This window comes from Plectropomus leopardus, chromosome 9 (genome assembly GCF_026936395.1).
Source record: "Plectropomus leopardus strain MGB_pleo_1.0 chromosome 9, ASM2693639v1, whole genome shotgun sequence".
NCBI classification, from domain to species: Eukaryota; Metazoa; Chordata; class Actinopteri; order Perciformes; family Serranidae; genus Plectropomus; species Plectropomus leopardus.
Window position 1 is genome coordinate 23954433 of NC_142184.1, and position 25203 is coordinate 23979635.

General features: G+C 39.1%; 1 protein-coding gene and 1 long non-coding RNA gene across 4 annotated transcripts in view; one reads left to right on the forward strand and one right to left on the reverse strand.

Annotated features, from left to right (window-relative positions):
- The window catches only part of LOC148188742 (uncharacterized), a 47749-nt gene that overhangs the window by 14816 nt on the left and 7730 nt on the right, over window positions 1-25203 (reverse strand). The window contains exon 3 of one of the 2 annotated variants that reach the window (XR_015777532.1): window positions 23780-24620. The exons of the other annotated variant lie outside the window; for it this stretch is intronic. This is a non-coding gene — a long non-coding RNA (uncharacterized LOC148188742). Of the gene's footprint in view, window positions 1-23779; window positions 24621-25203 lie in introns of those variants that run through there. 2 annotated transcript variants of the gene reach the window in all.
- The window catches only part of LOC121947313 (TOX high mobility group box family member 2-like), a 96160-nt gene continuing 83264 nt past the window's right edge, over window positions 12308-25203 (forward strand). For both annotated transcript variants that reach the window (XM_042492299.2, XM_042492302.2), the window contains exon 1: window positions 12308-12903. In XM_042492299.2, the coding sequence (XP_042348233.1) occupies window positions 12799-12903 (105 nt within the window). In that variant the 5' untranslated portion in view covers window positions 12308-12798. The remainder of the gene's footprint in view (window positions 12904-25203) is intronic.

Genomic DNA, 25203 nt, shown 5'->3' on the forward strand with positions numbered 1-25203 from the left:
GTGCAATTACTTTAATTGGAATAACCATGTCTCGATTAGATGTTCGTAGTAGGCTATGTTTTAAAAAAAAATGTTTGCATTTTTACATAGTAGTTTTGATTTTGAGCAAATTCCATTTCCAGTGCAGCCCGACCTTTGTACCTGATTAGCCTGTTCGTTTTGTTCTGCAACCATTTTCTCCGGGGATTCAAAAGACTTTCAATCAACGTGGGTTCAATGGTAATGAAAAAAGTCAATGGTAACATTAGTAGAAAATTCTTTTTAATTTCACATATTTGGATGATTCTTCTGCACAGTACTGGATTTGATTGGTATGTCGGCCACACTGTGAAAGCTCCGTTATGAGCAAATAAGAAGTGTGTTTTATCCCCAGATGTGTTGGTTGCCAGGTAAATGCATCTTCTGTTCCAGCAATACTGAGTTAGTACCAGTTTAAAAAAAAAAGAGGGGGAAAAAATGAACAGTGAAGTCAAGCCTTAAATCTGGCTGCATACCATGTGACTTGACATGGAGCAAGCGAATGAAAGAGAGAGAGAAAGAGAGAGAAAGAGAGAGAGAGAGAGAGAGAGAGAGAGGGAGAGCAATACCCCCATAAAACCATCTCTGCTTTCAGTTCAAATAGGTCCTATCATCTCCATGACAACAGTCGTAATGGTAACATGGAAATATATTAATGTAAAACCATGGCAACGTTCTCCAATTGAATTAAGCAGCACCTGTGCACATTACAGAAGAAGATAAAAGACAAAAGGAGCCAGCTTCTGCTTGCCAAGCAGCTGTGGCTTTCAGACCTTAAAACCCATCTACATTTCCTGAACGCATTTGTTTTCCAATGTTTCTGTGCGGCAAATTACCGTAGCGCTGAGCGGTTTTTGAGGGTTTTTCTGTCGTATTTGTGCAAACAGATGAGAAACTGGATAATTATGTTCTTTTTTTCTCTCTCTCCTCCCCTCTTGTCGACTATAAGCCCAGCTCCTCTGCCAGAGTGGTGTAGCCGGATTAAGAGTACGTGTGTTTTACCATTAAATCACATAATGGTGGGGCAATCATTCTGATAGGTAAAAGGGCACAGTGTTTGTGCACAAAGAGACATGTTAGATGCACAAACCCGGTACATTGTGCTCCCTTTCATTCAAAATAGAGGGTGTGAGAGAGTGAAAGTGGTTGTGTTCTGCCTTCTTTTCCCTGAGCTGAGCTGAAAAGAGAAAACATTATCTACATCACCATGCCATCAAATCTGATGGATTTTATCCCATCCCATCCCTCCACCCCCTCCCTCTTTCTTCTCTCTCCCCCCAGCCTCTGTGTGTTCACTGGTAATGGCAATGTAGCATTCTCTCACCCTTGAAAACATGAGTCTGTGCATGTTTGTTTGTGTCTGTAAAAGAGGAAAAAAGATGGGGTGAGGCTGGCGAGGACACAAAGCCTAAGTGAAATTACTCTTAAAAGAATATTGTTGTGCTGAACAGCATGTTCAACGGCCATATTTTATTCATGTGGGCAGTCATGTCCAACACAGAGACCCCGTACAGTACTTCAGCTCAACTCTGTCTGTCTCCAGGAGAAAATCCTCATCCTGTCACAAGGTAGCGTAGATAAAACTCTAATCTCCAATCTCTCAAGGGATCCAACGAGCAACTATTTTCTCCATCCTGCTTTCCATCGTGCAACAATGCCACTCCTACCAGCCAGATAGAGGTCCAAACTGTCAGTACTAAGTGCACTTTTACATTACAAGGCTCTCAGGCCTCCCTACAGGCACCGTCTCTACAATAGGTCAAAATTGCATAACCATCTCTTTCAAATCTTCCAGCTGTTTAATGCCAGGAAAGAGGGAAGGTGGAGATTAACAAGATCACAACAGTCAGGGAAAATTTAATCCAGACTGTCTCTCTATCAAACATACAGTACATCAGAGTGCTGCACAAGAAGAGTGGCGAGCCCCAAACCTTGTTTGATTTAAGTCATTGTTCAATGACACTGATGCTCACTTAGTGGAAAACTGCAATAATTTGTCAAATATATTACAACCATAAGATTTTTTTTAAATAGGAATCTGACTGTGAAACACACTTTATATGTATGTATTATTACTGTATCTTGTAATCACCTACATTTTTTACCACATGAATCCTTTTGCAAAGTGAGATTGTAAAATGAATTGTCCTTTTATAAAACCGAGCTGAGAAGGCATTGGGAACACAGCCTTGAATTGTGAGTTAAACGCTAAATTTAGTCTTTACGAAAATGCCTGCTGGAAGAGATTCATTTCATTTTCTGTTACTCAAACTTCTGTAAAAAGTCTGATTCATTTTAAAATAAAATAAAATACTTTTCCCTAGAATGAGGCCTTTACTGAAATATGCCACCCAAATTTGAGAATTTGTTTCCTGGTGCAAATACGTTTGCTTTGTGGGTGTTCCAACATTTGTGGCTAATCAGAAAATCTAGTGTGTCTAGTCTAGTGAACTAGTGTGTTCACCATACTGCAAACTTCAAATAGGGAAAAATGTATGTAGACTGATCATATTTGGGCAAATTTTTTATCACCAAATAAATAATGATTTTAAGTACAATATCCCTTTCTTGTTTGATAATTGACCATTAGCTTTAGCTAGCATGTGTATTTAACTAACAGTAGTTCCAGTGGGCTTGTTAGTTTAAACTGCACCTCCAACTGACTTCTTAATGTTTCTAGCTGGTTTGTTTTCAATTGAAAGCCCTGTCAAATGTGTCTTAAATATGCTTTTAATTGCTACTTGTATAAAGGCCGACATGGTATTGTGGTCCGGGAGTGAGGTGAGATTCACGACTAAAACTGTGTGTAGGCACAGAGGCAGAAATGTGCAGCTTTATAAGGTCATGTGTAAGCCTGACTCTGTTTAATGAATCTCTATCATTGTGGTGCAATGCACAGGCATAAGCTTAATTTCCACACCTACAGTTCATCATAAAAGGACTTAGAAAAGCCCTTAAACATGCATTTGCATATTGACAAGTGTACCCTTGCATCACTCATTACACCTGTCAGTGAGAAATACAGTAGCCTCGTGAAAGAGCAATTTCACAAACAGTTTTGCATCGGTGAAGTTCTCTAACTGTGCCGGAGCAGCCGTCATACGCATGGCTATGGATATAGCATCTGTAGCACGAATTCAGCATTAATATTAAATGTCAGAAGGATCAATGATTCTTCAGACCACTCAAGTGGAAACTGACTTAACAAATGCTCCACATGATGAAATTCAATGCAGGGAGATAAATGTAAATACAAATGGTGAAATGTATTACTCAAAAATAATTATTATTAATAATTGTATCCATATCGTTGATGCATCAGGATTCACTGAATAAAACAAATCAGAAAATAAATATATTGTTACATTTGTGCATGGAACATAGGCAAGTTAGCTAGCTTGCAAATTCGCTTTTGATACTGGTGTCGGGGATGTATATTGTGCGTGTAAAGATTAATTCCACCAAATTCTTTTACACAAAACTGAATGGTGCTATGACAAACTGCAACTTTCTTGACTTGCAACATTTTCTTTTAAACTGACAAATCATGATGTATGTAATCCATGACATAATTCAAATGGGATCAAAAAATATTTGTCTCTTACTGAGGACAACTGTGCATTTTATTTTTTTACGAGATAAATTAGTGACACCAGATGGGGAGCAACTTGTCTATTTATCTCGGAAAAGGAGTTTGGCTGTGGCATGCTGGAGTGTAAACTTCCCTCAAATCATTAAAAACAAAGCAGCCCAGCTAAGCTATGATTGGCTAATTGTGGCGCAGGGGCGGGGTTTAGCAGACTTTTGCTTGATAACAGGCTAATTGTGAGCTTTCAGCATCTAGTATGTTTGATCATATTTTCATCATTTTCTGATATTGCCTGGTAAACAATATATATTTGAGATAAAATATATTTTTTAACATCCAGTATATTTGGATAAATATAACTTTCAGGGTTTATCTGCAGTTTTGGGGCCACATGAACAAACTTAATGTCAACAATATATGTATCATGTTTGTCTTCTTATTTCACAGCCTACAGGACCTGGATAGAGGCCAGTGCAGGCATCATCCTTCAAGCCTGATAAAGATCAAGTACGCTTCATTTAATCAGTGGATGGAACATGAAAAGCAAAAGCATTGTCTCACCACAGTGCATGATAGAAATTACAAAGGATCTGCATGTCTTGATATAAACAGAAAATATAATGAAAAGGTTTTCACAGAAAATGATGCTCATATCGTATCTACAGAACTGCATAAATAGAGGATTTTAGCATCAGTTTACTGTGGAGCTGTGAAGGTTAACAGCCCCTGAAAAAGGATGCTTCAAAAATAAAATGTTGACTTCTGACCAAATAAAATCCAAAAATGTGCAGTCACTGGAAAATAAAATGTATTTAATGCTTGTTATTGCCATTAGGTCACATTAAAAACATGACTGAATTCAAATTAGCCTCATTTTCTTTGCTTTTTTCCCCCCATTCGGTGAAAACATCTATAATTTAAGCTACTCAGAAAGAATCCTAATTGCTCATCTGAAAGGGACCATGATTGGATGCTTGAATTTCTTTATATAGGAATGACTCACAATTCCTCGCCTGAATGACAAACAATTTTCACTGGCAAATGATGCCATGTGTCTCACTGAGTAGAAATAAGAATAGGTCCTGTTTTCCGACATGTGCACAAAACATGCACTCAGTCGTATGCATGAGATAAAATGTAGCCAAAAAGAAAAAAAAAAATCTGAGCAAATGTCACTGACTTGTTTTGATCACGCATACCAAACACTGGCAATCAAAACAACACATCCTCTCTCCATATTTTTTTTTTTAAATGTTCAAAAAATATGAAACTTTCACTTGACATTATCACCGTGTGCAAATGTTGGCCTTTTTAATGATATGAAAACACTGAGCTAAGCTCCTGCAAACTGCAATACATTCCTCCCCAAATGAGAGCTGAAATGCTATAGGCAATTAGAAGAGTCTCTAGAATTTCCTTGAAATGAAGTGCTAAATGAAACGTGGTCAGACTGACAAGTCTGCTCTCTTTTTCACTGAGCTTCTCTGTCTTCCTGCAGCCCTTTATGCAGAGGGGAAAGGTATACACGTCTCTTTTTACCAAATCAAGAGTCAATGCGTATAAGCCCTGTGGTGATTTTCCTTAATTATGCTTCAGGGTGATTTGCAAGGTGGATGACACAATGAGGACATGATGTCAGTCAAATAATACCTCGGCATTTTTCTTCACTGCGAGCTGAGATTTACAGGAATACTGTACTGCTTCCTAGCAGAAGTCAGCATTTTCCATGGATGGAATAAATGAAGAAAAACCACAAATGGACACAATCTTTTAGTGGTTCAGATGTCAGAGGCTTAAAGTCCTGCAGCAAAGTATGGGAGCTGACCTCTCGGGAAACTAGGTCATGACCTCCTTGTCTTCACTGAGGACATAATAGGATCACTACATTTATTCCAACAGGAATCTGCGAGGAAGAAGAGGTTTGTCTCATGGTTTCACGCTGTATGATCACTGTAAACACCACACTCACAACTCATTCTTTTGTTCTCCAGGAAATGAATGATCTCAGAATCATTATCTTTACTGCTGTTTGTGCTCTTGGGACAGATTGTTGACACACTTGGGACACACTGCTGGTTCCCATGCCCTGCTGAGACAAGCAGGGTCAGAGCGACCTGGCACAGGGGGCCAAAGGTCAGCAAGCTGGCCAGAAAAAATATCCTCAAGTTTTTGCTAACATACAAAATCTTGGTTTTTGGATGAGGGGGTCACTTTGTGTTGAAAAGAGGTGAACTTCTGTGCAACAATTTATGGAGGAAGAATCTCCTGCAGATATTTTTTTCTCATTTCATATTGTCCCTGCTGTATCAACACACATGGAAAAGTGAATTCTTTAAATGTGCATGTGGAACAAATTACTGTCAATGATATATTCATTCATTTTAATTCATTTACACAACCCTGGACTTTCATAGCTTATGTGTTGTCATGTTCACAGTGGGAGAATTTCAACGAGTAGAAACCATGTCAAGAATTTTTTAAGAGACTAATCAGGGATGCAAGTTTTTGGGTCATTTTAGAAACAGGCAGCAAGAAGGATTTTTTGTTTTAGCTTTACTTTTTTCACTAATGCTTATTTCTTTCTTCTGCATTTACTGTGCATAATGTTTCCTTATTGTGCAAATAAACCTTTCTTAAAGCATTCTCTCATAACATTTCTTGAAGTTTGCTATTTTTAATTAATTTATTTTTAACAAATGTGGCTTATGAAAAGTGGTGGGAACATGCCCCCTGTGTAAATTACACTTAGTTTTTGGAGGTGCTGAGGTGTCTCCATGTACGCTTTAATCCACACCCTCAAATTATAACTTACACCACCACTAGCAGGTCACTATTAGCAAGTTTATGAACAATCTCTGATAATAATCTTACGGCCTTGAGCTGAATTTAGCTCCAAATGCCCTGCAGGCATACTGTACAGTTCATTATTGCAAAACAGAAGCAGGTGCGCCTAACAGACAGGTAAGTAGGAATCAGAACTCAGTAGGACACTCTGTTTATGTTACTTTTGTACACCCCAGCAAACGTAGTGATGACAGAAAATTAGGAAATAATAAATTAGTCAAATCAAACATAGGGCTGAATATACATTCATATTTTATATGAATGACAGACAAATCATTCCTGGTTTTTAGGCTTTTTTTAAATCAGCTGAGTGAGAACAAAATAGTCATACTGAGTCCAACATAATGGGCCATTTTGCATGTACGTTACCATAGCAGCCTTTAGGTGTACATTTTGCATAGAGATCAAAGATCAAATCATGATAAATGCTTGATAGTAAAAGTGCAACACTGCTGTGGGTGTGTCGTATGTGCAGGAAGGAAAACTGGTTTCGGGGAACTTTTTGTCATCTGCTGTTATTTAAATCTTCTATCAACATATGCAATAACTGCAATACTTTTTTTCTCTGTGCTTTTTTTTTGCAATTTTGAACTCATAATTAAAAAAGGTATATTTACAATCATAAATATATGTATGCAAAACACTACTGATATTAGTTCTAACATAGGCAGTATATCATTTCATCTTCGATTGGTTGTTCACTGAGTTTATAAACACCCAAACTGCAACTGCTGGCAGCCAGAAATACAAAATCTAAAAATATAAACAAGTTTGGCATAACTTACTGCATGTGCGTCACAGGAAGAAATTAAAAAAAAAAATTCTTTTGAATGTCTGAAACACCTACATTTTCACCCACAAAACTTTCTGCTAGACTAAAATATTATGCAATTTCCTTCTTTTTTATCGTGTAGCAACATGTAAGGCAGTTCAGTGAGATGTTTTAGAAAAAGTGTTTCGAGCCTCGTTCTGAATCTGGACTTTGTTGAGCCTCCATCAGTGAGCAAAGGTGAAATGTTGAAGAAAATCACATAACGCCTGCTTGGACAACTTCACTGTTTCTTTCTTTGATGTTTTCATTGCTATGCGCCCTGTTGTCCTCTGTGAGCTGCTACCATTACTTTTATTTTTTCCCCACTCACCAGGCCATCAGATTTTTGTTACTACCTTTCCTGAATAAATAAATGTTTTCAAAAAATAACAAAATTAATTAAACCATCAGTGACACTGCAACAGCTCCATGTAGATTTTATTTGAGCCACGAATGACTAATCAATATTTTAATTTGGTTGGTTGTATCATTATTTGTTAGCTAGTGCAGAATAGGCTTTTAAACTAGCAATCCATTGCAACCCACTTTGCATTGTGTTTGAGTGGTTTGCAATGAAAATTGATCAGCAATTGTGTAGCCTATATAGACTTGAAGGGCAATTGTTGAATTGACTAAGTGCTAATCTGTAACATAATTGTTTATGACTGCCTTAAAGTGTAAATGCATTGAGGTTTACATTGAAGGGTCACGTGAAACATCAAACTATGTTGTAGGGTATTTACTTGATGTTTTGAAACTGCTTAATGATGCATGAATCAGGACTAATGATGTCTAAAAAGGCCGTGATGTTTTTAAAACTACAAAAGTTTGAGGTGAATGCAGTGGGTGCATCCAGCTCAAAGAAACAGGATTCTAATAATGAGCCAGCGCTTCATTCTCAGTAAAATAACAATAAACACTCAAACAGAATTTTAGCAGCTACTGTTCAATGTCAATGTTCAAGTAAATACAGTCAAAACAGTTTACGTTGTACAACTGGGAAATAATTACACATTTGGGGGGATACAATATAACCTTGAATATATTAAGAAAAGCTTGCAATAGCTGCACACAAATGCCATGGCAGATATGATCAAATTAGTGCATTTGGTTGTACTCACTGCTTTTGTCGTGATCATGGTGCTTCGGGTGTCGACTGATTTGCAGGATGAGTGTGCAAGCACTGAAGAGTTTCACACTAAACCAATAGTTTCTGTCGCGATCCAACAAAATCAAAAAAGCTCAAAGAAGCATTTTCCCAACTAAAAACAGGACTTTACGAAAACAGTTTTGAAATCAATGCGGCGATATAGGAATTTATGGAACAATAAAACTGGGATTTAACCAAACATACGGCGGTTGGAGACTGTTTAGCGTTTTCCTGCTTGACCAACTGCGCACACCTGCATTTAATGAGGTGATGCATTAAAGTGACCCCCCGAAAATGGGAAATTATAAGGGCTTGCTAGATAGGGCTCCAACAATATTAGTATATATGTATATATAAAGAAAAAATATGCTGTGATAGAATAGTCACTTATCAAATGTAATCATAATCAGAAATATACACAAATTGGCCATTATTATCGCCAACGGTTCTTATTGCAGTGTACAGTGTTCTGCAGTACTGTGTGTGATTTGTTTAAGTGGTGTTGCCCTTCCCCAGCAGAAGCAGTTGTGACTGCTGTGAGTAGGTGTGATCAGTGTCAAACCTGTCAAACACTGTACTGTCTCTATTTCATTTCTTTCAAATGTTATAAAAAGTGGGAAACATGAATGTAGTGTTACATTGGCTATATCACTGTGGACTGCCATAGTTTTTGTAAAGTATTAATTTGTCATAAAAAAGGTTTTAAAAAGATAACAAAAAAGTCATAGTTTAGTTTGTTATTTAGAAAAAGGCATGGAAAATTCAGGTTGCCATGTGCTGTTGTTGACTAAACATAACTACAACTACTGTATGATCATGCCATTTGTTGACATGATGGTAGCGGCATACTGAAGCAGACGCAGGAGGAAACCTAACTTATAATGTATAGACACGGAAGTCTGCTGACATATTGGCAACATGTGAAAAGTTGGGATGATAACATGGTGGAAAAATTTCATTGATGTCACAAAAAAGCCATTAAAGTTCATAGTGTGTGCACATTTCCTGTGTGGCCCTCAATTATATGCTACCCCCCTAAAATGGCACTCCGTCATCAAAACATCAAAAACTCTACATCCAATATTTTTGTTTCAAAGCTCTAAAATAGACAGTTTAGCTTTTAAGTTGACCCCACCCCCTCAAGGGCTGGGTTGCAGAAGGTGTAGATTGGAAAAATACCCTTCCCCCGATGTTGAATAGGTGATTGTGGCCCCGTCGTATGATATTGTGAATACCCCAGATATGTTTTTCTTGGGAATGTACACAGCCACTGTGGATTCATATACAGCCATAGCTGCACATAGCCAGCTGCCCAGTTGTAGTATGCAATGAACTTTGTGTGGGTGTAGAACAATCAGAGTGTAACTCTACAAAGTTCTTTATTGCAATAATCATTTAATGACTTCCCAAACTGGAGGCTTAGTTCAATGTTTTCTACTGTAACTTTGGGAAAGAGACGTTCAGCATTCAGCATTTTTTTTTTTTTTTGGATTTAGCTATCCAAGGTCACAGAAATACCACGTGCAGATCCTGTTTTGAGATGATTTTTCGGTTGAAATTAGCACAACCCTCAGCAGTTCTTTTGTTCTCCCACGCTTTTCTCAAATCAGCCGTCATTTCTGCAGAACGAACCGAAAGCCAAATTATCTTATCTACCTTTCATCTTCCAAATTTTTTCATCTGCATCACATTTTATTTGAGATTAAAGTAGGGCTGTGTCTTTGTGCAGCACTAATTGCCATAGAGCTTCAGTAATTAAAGGACAATAAAGCCTTAGTAGTAATTAGTTTCTCTTGTTTGGTTGCTAGCCCATCAATTGTGCTTCAATAATACTGATCATTAGCATGCGCCTGGGCAGTGAGGGATGCTGGGAAAGGAGCCCTGCACACACAGCACTCCACATTCCATTCCCATGAAGCCATGGCACCGAGCCATGTGGTTAACCCTCTGTGTGCCGGGGCCTGGGAGAGTGGCAGGGAAGGCCTCCACTGTAAAAAGGAGAGGTTGTACTGTAACATAATAGACCTGCTGAAATAATCACCAGTTTTTTACATTCCTGATGGTTGGGAACATAAGACCTGCAGCAGTGGGCAGATGCTGCTGTCATGGTTTGTGTAAAAACAATTGTACCCTTCTCAGTGTTACATTCTCCTCTATTCACACACAGGTTCACCTAATGAAAGCCTGTCTGCAACACTGTTAAGGAGTGATGAAGAGGATGTATTATCACAGTGTTAATGCTGATGCATCCTAAAAACAGATCAAATTAGGTAGCTTTTAACAGAACAGGATCGGGGGGGGGATAAAGAATATTTCTGTGCAGGCAGGGTGCACGGATTGTGCTGTAAACTGTGGCATAGTAATAACGCCAGGCAGCAGAAAATGTGCTCTGTTCTGTACTTTGCCTTGACATGATTGAAAGACAATGGTCCCATGGATAGGCCATTTCAACATCAAATGTGCATGCACATCACAGGGCAAGGGTGTGCTATCCATCACATTCAGTGAGCTGTCAGAGGCAGCTCTCGCAGCCCCAGCTTCTCTTCCACACACATTTGCAACTGTATGGCTGCACGAGATTAAACCTTGTTGTACACATTCCACCCTGAGCACACTATATTTCACAAACGTTTAAAGGTAATCATTGATAGCTGCTCTGCATTCTGGCGTGAGGTTAATTTTACAATTCTATTTGACATTTTTTTGTATTTTTTTGTGCTTCTTTTAATTAAAATAAGACTAAAACTTAAAATGTAAGCACTGCTGGAGACAAAAACAACTTTATTGTTGTTGATATCGACTTTTTAAAATTTTTAAACTTTCTATAAAACACTAGATATAATGGTTTGGTTGTATTTTCTTTTTATTTGTGCACTCTTGTTGTGTATTGTGATTTTTTTTCCCATTATGTCTCGTGCAAACATTTTTGCACATTCAAGTACATGGCTTGGGTAGTTTCTTTATCGTCTATGTGCCCTTGTTAAGCACTTTGTAACCTTTGTCTCTGAAAAGAGCTATATAAATAAATTTTACTTAATTACTTACTTATAGGGGACCGTCTCTTATTTATGAAAGGGGATGGGGTAGTGTAAAATGGAGAGGCACTTCAGATATTTTTTTAAGCACTGGGGAGGGTGTTATGTTTTTTTCTTTTGGCTTAGAAGAGAGACATTTAACTTTAAATTGTTATATTTTGTGTTAAATTTAAGTTCTCTCTAAACCCCCAAACCCACAAATGGGATTAAAAGACATGTTTTCGAAAAAATATCTAAAATCTCATCATTTAACAAAGCTAGAAGTTAAGAAATATGGTATGTAAAAAGGACAGTCATGCATTTTCTCCCGGGCACTCAGGGAAGCTCAAGGGAAAATATTTGTATATCCTGGAGGGCCATGATAAAAAAAAATCAAAAAATAAAATTGAAAAAATAAAATAAACACCCCTCTATCAATTCCTCTTCTCTGATAAATACAGTTCCTAAGAATGAAAATATCTGTCAGAGTTGTGTCCTTGTGCTTTTACCTTTTCACATGCATTACAGTGAAAAGAGAGGAGCACAGAGGCCTTTCTGTGATAGGTGTTTGTATAATCAGATGACATTAAACAAAACAGGTTGTAGCCATGCAAATGAAGAAAAAATACATAAAAAACATGGTCCAACTACAGAGAGACTCTGTGCAACCTCCTCCCATCCGCCTTGGCACAATAACCCAAATGGAAGCCTTTATGAAGCACTGATGGAAGCAGAGTGCGCTTTATAATGCACAGCCGTGCACACTACTACATTTCCAGCTAATCAGAAGCGCGCAGTTGCAGAAAGGAGAGCGGTTGCCAAGGCAGCCACCAATCTCCCCTCCCCCTTCTCCCTCCGTTCCTCTTTCCCGTTTATTATCGGCAGAGGTCGCATGGCAGAGGGAAGTCCAACCACTTCTGTACTGGAACCAATGCAAGAATATGCACCTCCATAACAAAGCCTGTATGGAGTCCTGAGAGCAGTGAGGGGGGGAAAAGGAGGCTGCACATTTATGGGCTGCTTTTCAGCCGTAGAAAAAGATCTTTAAAAAAAAAAGAGGATCTAAGTTTTTGCTTTTATTTGTTCTGGAACAACGGGATAGTTTTTGCCAACACGTGTGTATCCATGAAATTTGTGCTCTCCGTTTTTGAGTGTGTGAGTGTTTCGCATCCTGGTGCGGGGCTCTGAGGAGGACTGCGCATCATCACCAGAGTTGGTGCCGAAGTTCGGCCGCGAAACGGATGTGAGGGAAGAGTGTACCGAGTAAAACTCCCCCACTTGTTTTCTGCCTCTCCTGCTCCTGTTTGCTGAGACAATAGTGAGTCAAAGACGCTGAAAGTGATTTCATGCCTTCAGTCTCGCACAACCTGAGATGGACGTGAGATTTTATCCTGCGCCCCCGGCAAATGTGGGTTCATGCTCCCTACCGACTGATCCAAGTTGTCTGAGCTCGTTGGACTATTACCACTCGAACAAGGTAAATAAAAAAAATGCATTTAAATGCTTCTCACCTGTCTCTCTCTAGACGTACAGCCTGCAACATTCAGTACAAACGCATGCTTTACGCGGGCGCCCACTTGCCCCAAACACGCAGCTACACACTCTTAAAAAAATGTCAAGTGTCAGCAAATAAAGTGACCAGAGCTTGGATGGACTGATTTTAATTTAGTCTGGAGCAGGACACAGAATGTGTTACACTTTAGACCTGCAATCATTCTATTTCACTGTTGTAAATGCAACTTTTTTTCTCCTCCTCTAATTTCTCTGACCAGCATAGTTATTATGTGATTTCCCCGGTGAGACTGTGCAGTTGTGTTTTTGCACAAAGCTGGCATTAAGTGTCCCACCCGATGTGGAATACCAGGGGCTGTATAGAATCCATACTGCCCCACTCTGCTGCTCTCTGCTCCAACATTATCTTCCCTCTCAATGATTTCTTATAGCTTACATGGTTTTCCGCTGGGAGTTCAACGATTAAATGGATGTGTGCCAGTAATGTACTGTTAATTACTTTGTAAGGAGAAACCACAGAGTGTGGCTGCTACAAGTATGACTCTTTTCACTCTCTCAGTGTTGACACCCCGCGGCTTTTGGCTTGTGACCTGCACTGACTCCCATTGTAAGTGCGCAGGTGGCATTTAAAACAGTATTATTATTCTGACTATTTGTAGTTTGTCATTTTCCAAGAAACAGATAAAGGCCTAAATCAGCATTCTTTTTGACAAACAACCACTGCTTAGTAATCCTGTTATAAACTAGAAATATCTAGATGTATTGCGATAAGAGATAAAAACACCACAAAGTAAGATAAGCTGACAGCAAAAGTACTAATGAGTATCACAAACACAACATATACCCAGTGGAAATACCAGGAAAACTATTTCAAACTGTTTAATTAAAAGCATCTCAGCTATTCAAAGTCACTAAATTAGACCTTGTCACTTACCTTGCTTGGCATATTGCAATTCAACAGGCTCTGGTAGTTGACCTGCTGCTATACATGAAGACGGTTTGGACTTCTTAAGCTCGCTTTCTCAGATAAAGATGGCTTTTCAGATATGACAATGAGGGAGACTGATTCAAGACTGATTCATTGTCTTTCACTGTGTGGGCAATGGAAAGTCACTGTAACCGCATGGAACATTCCAGTGATCAACTGAAAAGATCATCTCTTAATTTAGATCTTTAAAAAAATTGGTGCAATAATAATCTCAAGTGGGAGCAGAGATCTTGTTTGAGTGCAAACGAGAAAAAAATACATTTAGCGACTCCATCACAGATGAATTGAGATCTATATAAAACAGATAAGGCAGGTTTACACCTGTGACACACAAATGGGCTCATATAACTGTCTCCTCTGCACAGGCTATCTTTTTTTTTGTAGGTCAAACGAATTAGGATCATCCTCCATGCGGATAATCTCAAGAATATGCTGATATCTATGCATGAGTCCTGGAAACAAAGCCACCAGATATTAAATGATATAAAGTGCGTTCACAAGGGAGAATAACTACTGATACAAAAAGTGTGGCACCCCTCAAAATTACAAGTGTTCATTTGAATTATTGAAATCCCTCCACTCCCTTTGCTTGAGGGAGAGGGGGCTCTTTCCTCAAGGGGAAGTGTAATTTGCTATCATCACATGTGTGACACTAACTACCTTCACTAGAAATGCAAATGAGGCCCCGGGAGCGGCGGGGATCTCTTGGTGTCCTGTTAACACAGTGCACGGGGTCAAGTTCCTCTCCTGAAACGCTTGTCAAACCGGCGGTGGCACTAAAGAGACATGTGATTTGTTATGTAGGTACTGTATCTACATATCAGATCTGCCCGCTGCTAATCATCTCTGACAGCCCTGGTTGGTCAAATTGTGCCCAGGTCTCTTTCTTGAGCAGCGTGGAGGCAAAAGGCTAATCACAGCATTAAGGGCAATTTTGTTTAAGGGCTTACTTTGCATATTTTCGTGGATATTTTGGTTTTGAATTTGTTGATTGGTTTGTTGGCTTTTTGAGAATATTCTTTTGGGATAATATTGGAAAAGACTCAAAATAATTTGAATAAAAAGAAGCTTTTGAGATTTGTTGAGATTTAGCACCATTACTCCTGTCTGGCTTCTTTGGTATTTCTGGTAAGAAAAAAAGACAAAGAGGCAATTTACAGCCTGAGAAAACATCTCTGCTTTTATCGCTGTGAAATTAACAGTGTTAATCTGACTCACACACAAGCTTAATTGGATAAATTGAGCATGTGCAGGCATTTTAGCTTTATAGTCTCTTTATTTGCGAACCTGTTTTTTTGTGCTACCGTCTCGCTCTGGATGCTGACACAAGCCTAGTTTGAGTAATTATCAAGTTTATGTGACTTCCAGAGAATACTTGTGCTTCAGCCTTTGTCATGCTGCTCATTTGGAGCCACAGCTTGTTTCATTCATCATGCATGCTTTTTGACGTAGTCTTTCTTTTTACCTTACTCAGTGTGTTGATAATTGCTGTGATCACTAATCGCTGCGTGAATCATTTCCGTTACTTGAGCAGTGTTGTTCATGATCAACAAAAACGTCTTGCGAGGAGGAAATGTTAACTTTTACCAGCCAACATTTGTCATGGACTGGCCCTTTGGTAACATGAATCACTCTGCTTGCCAAATCAGTTTGAGCTGAGACTGTGTTTGCTGAGAAGTTCAGCAATTTAAAACAGAAAAAAGGTAAAGAACGCAAAGAAAAGAGATGCATAAAATGAGCAGGGAAGTACTTCAAGTGCAGATTGAAATGATTCAGAAAGATCCATAAATAACCCTGAAGATCTCTACTTCAATACTTTCAATACTCACTTTATTTCGCTATGAGTGTGCATGTCTTTTATTACTGTGGTGCTCTCCCACAGCTGAGGAGAAATGACACAGAATAATACCATTATAACAGCTTTGTGCTCTTACGGTAATATTAAACTGTGACATGTTTAATGCTGCCATACAGGCTGCATGGTGTGTTCATAACTCAGACATATTCCTGCAAATACGATACTAATTTGGGCTTTATGTATTATAGAGAGTATAAAAATGCATTTTGTCCTACACAACATGTACAGTTGTAATTGTTGTTTGTCCGGCACTTTTAGTTTGCTCTGTGAAATGGGAACACAGTGTCTGCTTCTTTATTTGAATACCTTAATCAAACAGTGCTGACTGCTGCTGCTGCTGAGGTGAGGTGCTGCATACAGTATAGCAATAGAGTGCAGGGAGAGAGAAGGCCCTGTGTTTATACATCCAGGCCCCACCCAGCTCATATATCCTCCCAACAACTGATATCTGCTTAGATAGGGTATGACTGAAGAGCTGGCTTTGTTAGTTGGTGGTCTCCTCTGCCTCAGATAAGCTGCGGTATGATGCGCTCCATTTGAATGCCTTATCTCAGTGTTACTTTTTTATTACAGGACTGCCTGGTGTTTGCTGTGCAAAGGTTTGATTACTTTTCATTAGGGGTGTCGGCATAGGTTAATTTTGCTTTCAATAGAAATCCATTAACTGGTCACTGACCGGTTATTTTTGAAAAAAAAAACAAACAAACACAAAATGAGGCCTTTTCTTTAAGTCAGACACACCATTAACTCAGTGAGCTTTTGCAAGGCATTTCAAACTGTTGTCTATTGGGAATTGTGAAATTTAATGTTTGTGAAGAAAATGTTTTGCCTTGTATTTTTATTTTCTGTTGGCTTTGCTGACAGACGGATGACTAGCTGTAGTAACATAATTTTGGAAACACAGTGCCCACCGTCTAGTGTCTACTGCCCAGTTAACTTTAATTAAAGTTTACATGAAAAAAACAAATCTACGGGGTATGTCCAGGGAGTGGCCTGGGGTGTCAATAGCCCAGATGCCACCGTATTATAATTGTCCAGTCAGTTTGAACTATTTGACAAGAATTTATATTTATGGTGGGTGTAATTCAGTCTTAAACCTTTGAGGCAGTAATGTGCAGGAAAAGTAGGTATGGGTAGTGGAGACAAAAAATGGTAAATTTAAGTTATGCAGATGCTTGTGCCCGCGGCCGTGCTCGTACTTCACACCACCCCTGCATAAGTCAGTGCCCCGCTTGGACCACCTCAGGAAAAAAAGTCTGTACACGCCACTGCACACTGACTGCCAACCAGCACATAGGTTCTGAAAAGGAAATGTTCCTCCATACCAGCAGACAGTGGTTGTCTGTATTCATCATTCAAAAAGGAAACTGGAAGACTGGATTGATGCTAGTTAGCCAGTTCGCACATTAACAACACAATCCTATGTTGAAAGAACAGAGCATATTTACAGTGTGGCAAATAACAACACAAACTATGAGGAAGCGCTTCTGGCGAAGAGCTCAATGGCTAAAGAAAAACAATCCTAACCATATATATATATAGACATATATATATATATATATATATATATATATATATATATATATATATATATATATATATATATATATATATATATATATATATATATATATATATATATATATCTTCTCGTGCGCTGCACTGAACAGCCAATCAGAGTGATTTCATTCACTGGCGGGCTCTACTGCTGCAGCTGCCGATTCCACATGCTGAATCGGTGGAAAAACAACCGACAATGGCCGATGAGGACACACTGCAACAACAAGGGCCATGGACGCTCACTGAGGGCCCAACTTTGACTGACGGCTGACAGTCTGCTTGGTGTGTCAGGGCCTTTAGTTTTGACTAAAAACTGTACAAAAGTTATTTTTAGTACCAGTACTTTAGTACCATGCATTCAAATGTAACTCGTGTTTACATCATGGGAGGTTATGTACACTAAGTCATGAACTTGGAGCTCTCAGAAAATTTTCACTTGTGAGATTGTAAATACCACATAAAGGAGGTGCTCATATGGCCACTTTTCATGAACACCGTAAATACACCATTTGAATGCAGCATTAAATATGGCTGAGAAATTAACAAGTCCCTGAAATGCAGGCTGTGGTGTATGTTCATGTTGAGTGGCGCTGTCTCTATTAACTAATGACAAACTCTGTGGTATGTGACAGAGAGGCAGAAAAGGAGAATCAAAGGATGAGTGAGAGTCAAATGGGTTGAAGTAATCAGTGGCCCAGTATGGGGACGGTGTGAGTGTGTGTGTGCCTGTGCATGCTAACTCGGGGCCATTCAAGCGTTTTGCTGACTACGGAATCACAATCACAATTGCTTTCATAGCCCCGTGCAGAGGAAGGCCATGCATACCACAGTAAGGGCCGGTGACACACAGCGAGCAGGGGCAGAGCAAAAACAGCCACTAAATCATATTCTCCCTGCCCGGACACACGGAGGAGATTTTTAATAGGGATTCCGACCATTTAAAATCATTTCAATAAAACTGGAATTGGCTCTGACATTGACTGAGTCACTGAGCCTGCATATGGCACAGAGATTTCTTGCCTTATAATTTTTTTTCACATAGGTGACTCTGTAAAAAAGTAATTTTCCCAATGAACTACAAGGTGTCTACATATGTTTTTTTTGTGGCTTTGTTTACAGGTTTTTTTGGGATTAGTTCTAGATGTGGACAGACATTAACATTGATGACGACGCATGATCCTTTAATTCCACATGTAGGAAGAATTGCTTTTTCACCATTTAAATGGCCTGCATCTCTTTGTTTGGCCTTCAAATGCATTGATGCAGTGTTTTTTGTTTGTTATGACAGCGTGTGTAAGACAGTATGTATGTGTATAGTGGCGCTGGGGTGGGGGGTGGGGGGGTTGCCCATGTGCTAATTATTGGCCCTGGCAGTGCAAAGCTCCTTCCTCGTGGTGGGTACCAGTGCGTCCCCCTCAGCGTCTGTTACCGTAATTAAGACCAGCCGCCCCACTGTAGTGTGCTTACATTAGTCAGACTGGGCCTTCCCATGGGGCAGTGCAATGGCATTCTCATTCTTACTGCAGAAGAAGAAAGAAAAAGAAACGGCACCAGCACCTGCTGCAGAGTAGGCCCCTGGGTGTTTAGTTAAATGTTGATTATGTTTGTTAATGGCTGCAAATGCTCAGAAGGAGCGACGCGTGGTGGTTTGGGGATATAAAGGTGCAAATAATGCAACACATCATTCAAAATCTGTCTGTCTGTCTTTGTGAGAGAGTTCATCAGAGGTTTGTCATCTCTTCTATTAATTAAAGGGGATCTTTTATGCTTTTTCTTACTTTCTTTTATTTATATAATGTTACATTGTTAGACGTTTATATTTAATGGGGCCAGTGTTTCAAATAATGAGGTAGATGTTTATAAAAGTAATCCCTGTGAACAAAAACCCCAGGCTTTAGACCATTCTTAATACTCTGTTTCCAATGTTTTTTTCTACTTTTGAAACAAGCGGCGTGACAAATTTCCTTATATAGTCATCTGCTCCAGGCATGCAATAGGCCTGACATACACTGCTACATTTAGCCACATGCTATCATCAGGGAAACATGGTTGCTGATTTTGTGAATTTCTCCCCAATTTCAGATCATATTTCTGCAAAAACTTATCAGAGTGTGGAAATTTTTTAGAAGCTTTTATTGTGGATTTTTTTGCAGTAAAAAATGCTGCTATTCATTTAGTCATTTCCGTGTCTGCAATGACAGTGCAGAGATGCCTTAAAGACCACAAAGGCCAACCAATCGATATGATACGATACAATATACTTGTCACAGTAGGGGAATTTGTCTTAGACTCAGCTGCTGTGCCCATAAATACCTTCACAGTCATAATAAAACCACATATGAAGAAAACAGCGCTAGCTGTACCAAATAATCCAATAAATTGCACATAATCCATATTGCACATGTAAAATATAGCACATACATTGCACATAACAGATATTGCACACACACACATACACACACACACCCCGTTGTCAGCGCACTCTGGGCTTTTTTTAGGAGGGAGAGCTTACAGGGACAGGTTCTAAAACAGCATTTCAGACAGAAGGTGGACGTTCCAGCAGACAGTTTGAGGACAATAAAGTTTTTTTGAACATTTAAGCATTTAAACGTGTTATAGTAAAAATCCAAAATAATAGTATGAACCTGAAAATTTGCATGATAGGTCCCTTTTAAACCTTTTTAAGCTCAGTTGCACTAACAAGATTATTGGAGCTTTGAGCTGTTCCATCATGAGTTTTAAACATGAGTGTCCAATTGTCCAAATGACTCAAATTTTATTTTGTTAAGCAAAAGAAAACAAAGAAAACCTGAGAGGATGCTTGGGAAAGCTACAATATACCACAAACATTGCACATCTAAGCTTGCACAGAACCCAGCCGGTGTTTCAATGCTGACAGTAAACAAATGCAGACAAATAGGAGGGAGTGTACTGTAAGAGTGCCAAAAGTGCCTATAGGCCATGTATATAAACACTGAAATAATGAGGCAGATTCATCAGTCAGAAAATGTCTCTCTGTTTTACATAATTGTAAATGGAAAACATTGAGTTTGACTGTTGGTTTGGAGGAGGCAATTTTAAGTTGTCACTTTGGCTCTGGGACATTGCAATATTATAATTTCATGATATTTTATAGACTGCCGAATAAATAATGAACAGATTGATCAGTAATTAAAATAATCAACATTCACATTCACCGTACTAGCATAAACAGTATGTCCTGCCTACTGTGGGTCTGCTGTATGTAGTGGCTGTATGTATGCACATATGTACTGTGTGTATGCTCTGTGCTGTACGTACTGTATGTATGTATGCATGGAAGAGGCTGGAAGCTGGACAAACATTCCCAGTTGTCCCAGCTTCCTGAGGTATGTCCTGTGCAAACACCATTGGGCCATGCTATAAGCTCCTTGCCAGGGATTGAAGGCTCTTTTCCCTCCCTTGTTTTCACTGAATATCCTTTACAAATATTATCGGCCTGGTGTCAGTGCCATGTTTGCACTGCAGCCTGAAGGGACAGAACCCATATGAAAGTACAATTAATGGTCCAGGCTCAGACTAACACATAAACAGTACATATCAAGAAGAAACATCTGAAAAGCTCCCAGAGTGCAAAGTAGTATTTTCCTGACTTTGTGATGATGAATCTTATTCTTTCTGGAGACAGATTATCAATTTAAGATACTTTTTTATGTTGCCATTCACTAGCAGATCTTTGACTTCTAACCTGGTGTCTTTCGTTAATTCACTGACATGCATTGATTTGGACTGCAAGAGGTTTCCACTTGAGGAAGACAGGGTTGATAAATCCATATGATCCTGAATTTGCTCTCTTTCCCCAGCTGTGACTGTCTCGCCTTGTCCCCTGTCTGTCAGGAGCATGTGTTTATTATGTGTGACATATTTAGCAGGCAGATATAATTGCCTGTGCAAGGCTGTAATCGTCTGCGTCCAATTCAGTCAGCAGAGACTGCGGGAGCCCACACAGCCGCCGAGGTAATCAAACTGTGGCTCATTCTTCCTCTTTGAGAGCTAATGATGAGCTCCATGATCGTTTACAATGGGCAGAGAGTGAAGTGTGACAGAAAATACAGTGGTAATACTATGGTTGTACTTCTTGCAATGCTATTATCTTTGGTTTAAGATGTTGTGATCACTTAAAACAGAGAGAAAAGAAAAAGTTGCAAGGAAAAAATAGAGATAGATGTTGTTGAAGAAAAAGGGAGGTAGAGAGGTTAGAGGAGACTTGTGGGTTGAGAAAAGGGAGGGAAAGCAAGAGAAAGAGGCCCTCTCTTTGTGTTGTCGACCTATTTAGTCTCACGCTGGCCACGAGCCATGCCGATGAGTGATGTCGCTAAGAAAAACAAACAGAGGAAAGAAAAGTAGGATTTTGGAAATTATGACATACAGTCAATGGTGTTATGCTGTCGAGGACTCCGTCTCACTCTTAACTAGACTTCAACAACCTTGTAGCAGCTCGGCAGGGTTGTTAACACACAGGAAAGGGAAACTTGAGCAGATCTTTTTATAGAATTGTTAATAACACAGTAGACAGTAGTGAAAAACCATAGCCTAAAGCAGCACTTACTGGCACAACCCACGTGAACCATGCAAGTATATGTGTACGTGTGTATGTGTATGCATGCTTTTTTGTGTGTGGCTGGCACCTCAGCAGTGATGGGAGAGGTATTTAGATCTTTTACTTGTGCAAGTAGCAATACTACACTGTAGAAATAGTGTGTCACAGGTGAAAGTCATAAAGTAGCAGAATGTTTGTGTGCATGTGCACTTATATGCATGCACCCAGTATGGAACCACAGCAGAGTGCAGTGAAACTGAAAGAGAAAAGTTTAGGGCTAAAGAGGACTTGCGCTTGGCTTTATTTTTAAAAAAAGAGCGATCACTTAAAGGGGGATTGCACCCGAATTACATATTTTTTTTTACCTGTAGTTGTATTATTATTTTCTTTTAAATTCAGGTTCAGGTTTCTTTTCAGAAACAGTGTAAACCAAATGTAAAATGTAATTCAGACTACATCTTGCATTATTTTCATTGTCAATCTGCAGATTATGTTCTTGATTAAATGATTACTTGTTCCGTCTATAAAATGTTAGAAATGGTTAAAAAATGTCAATCAGTGTTTCTCAAAGCGAAGATAGCGTCCTCAAAGGTATTCTTTTGTTCACAACCCAGACATAACTAATATACTGTCATAGAGGGGTAAAGAAACAGAAATGTGACTTTTATTTATCAGAAACATTTACTCTAACCAGTTAATCCATTATCGCATTAGTTTGCGATTAAGAACTACTTGATTAATCATTGCAGCTTGTCAACTGCTTTTATAGTGATTTTTCATGGGGAGAAAGTAGCTCCAGTTATCCAATAATATACAGGTCTGCAGATGATATGTCACCAGGATATTGTTTCTGTGGAGAGGTGTTTATAAAAGAGGTGTGTCATTTTTAAATGCTGTCTGCACCACAAACACCATTTTGTTGTGGTAGCAGAATAAATCTCAGAGATGACTATCTGAAAACCTGATCAAATAAAACCAAATCTATATGCATGAGTAAGTGAGAAAATATGTTCTATTTCTGGGGGACAAACCCGTTTATCAGTTGTTACCAGACAATACAACTACCTTGTTGAGCTTTTCTACTGTTTATGGCTACAACTTACAAATTAGTTTGGTCCATAAAATGTCAGACAGTTGTAAGAAAAAAAATGCCCATGACATTTTTCTTTTCAAATTCAGGGTATGCCTTCATGTCTTTTTTGGGGGGGTCAAACCAACAGTTCCAATCACAACAACGCTCAGTCACTTAAAGGTTGAGTGTGTAGGATTTAATAGCATCTAGTGGTGAGGTTGCAGAACTGAAACTTCTACCTGTGCCATGTTGGAGAACTACATTGGCTGATATGCCAATAGCCCTATCCAGTGATTGATTTTTCCATTCATGACTACTGCAAAAACAACATGGCGGACTCAGAGGATTGCTCTGTATGTAGATAAAATAAAATTTTCAAGTAATTATAAACTAATAAAAACACTACATATAGCATTATATACCATTTCTGCTAATATATGCCCCTAAATCCTACATACTGGGCCTTTCAGACTGAGCAAAGCAGCAAATCTGTACCTGTTGCTGCACTTATTAAACAGCAACAGGTACAGTTAGGCCAGTCACTTAGCAAAGGCATCAAGAATGTCGTAAGCAGGAACAAATGTTTGCGGCAGCCGGGCAGGGAAAGGGAGTGAAACTGAGAGATGGTCATGTTTTATTAAGCCTGATAATGCAGTCTAATCTGTGGCTCGGGTTACACAGTGCTTTGTGGGTAATTAGAGATCATGTCGTATGCCTGGCCTTTTGAAAATTTGCACTCCGCCCTAATCCCCTCCTATCCGCCTCTCACCCGCCACCTCCTTTCTTCTCTCTCCTCATTCTCTCCCTCACTCACAAAAACCCAGAACATGCTTCCAAATGAGCTGACTTTCTGTCAGGAAAATGCACAAATAAACAAACATGGCAGCCATACTTCAGGTAGCTAGTCATCAGAAAGTTTATACCTTTCTGTAAGATGCTTGGAAATGTGCTTATGTGCTCAGAATTCAATGAGAGGAAGTCGACAGTGGAGCACTTTGTGGTTTGCTTTGTGGAACTTGTTAGATGAATGACTAATGCCTCCTGGCAAGTGCCCCAGGTTTACTATTACCAAAACAATGGCACTTGATACAGAGCACCGTAGCCTTGGTTTTCACACAGACAGGAGCTCAGGCTGCTGTTTTCTTTTGAACCCTAAATGCTGACTGCCCATTCATGCAACATCCCCTGAACACAGAGAGACACACAAAGGAAACTCTCAACTGACACGGTGACTTGTTGAAAAAAAAAAACAACAGCTTCTTTCATCGCTCATTGTCCCCAATTTTTCCATTGTTAAAAACTGAGAAATGTTTCCTTTTCTCCGTATCTAGATTTGGCTATCACCGGGTGTAATACAGTAGGGCATGTTTACATACACACAGTTATATAATTACTCGGATTATGACAGCAACTCCATTAAAGTGTCTGAATATCAGGTGAAAAATAATGATGCAACCTGGCACAGTTTTAGAGCAAAACCATCAGCTGCCTCCAACCATAAACTGAAACGCTGCATGGGTGCAAAGACTGAAGAGTAAAGCACAGGTTTAAAGTCAAACTCACTGAGTTGAATGCAGTTTCGCCTCCAATCTGTGTCATGCTCGGTGGTTTGAGCTAAAAATCCCCTGTACATGAAAGAAGTCATGAAAGCAATAATAAAACCAACCATATAGACACAGTATGCATTTATCTGTTGCCAACTCATAAAACCTCATCCTACAGTATTCACTATATGAGTCATCGAAGAAAGTCAGTAAACTATTTAAATCTTATCACAATGAGTGCACATGATAACAGCATTGTCATAGACACCAGCCACAAATAATACACAGTACTCATGTGAGTGTGGCATTGAACTCATTAACCTTATCAAGCCGTTCAAGAGGTCTCATGAATTATCATTTATACAGAACAGAGGAGATGAAGGCATTCACAGGAATACGTGTTCATATCACTGCCATGAAGGAAACAAGCTTTCAAACACCTCATATACCATTGGGCATTACATTTGCATAAAAATGTAGCAAAATGCAAAACTGAGCTATATTCAAAGTGTTCAAGTAGCATGGTGATTATCAGCAGAACTAGAAGGCTTTTAAGAGTTGAGGTAGTTAATATCTACCAGTGGCTCTGTATCTCAATTTGCATTTAGGTGGGTTTTTGTGTGTGTGTGTGTGTGTGTGTGTGTGGGGGTGTTAGCAACCAGAG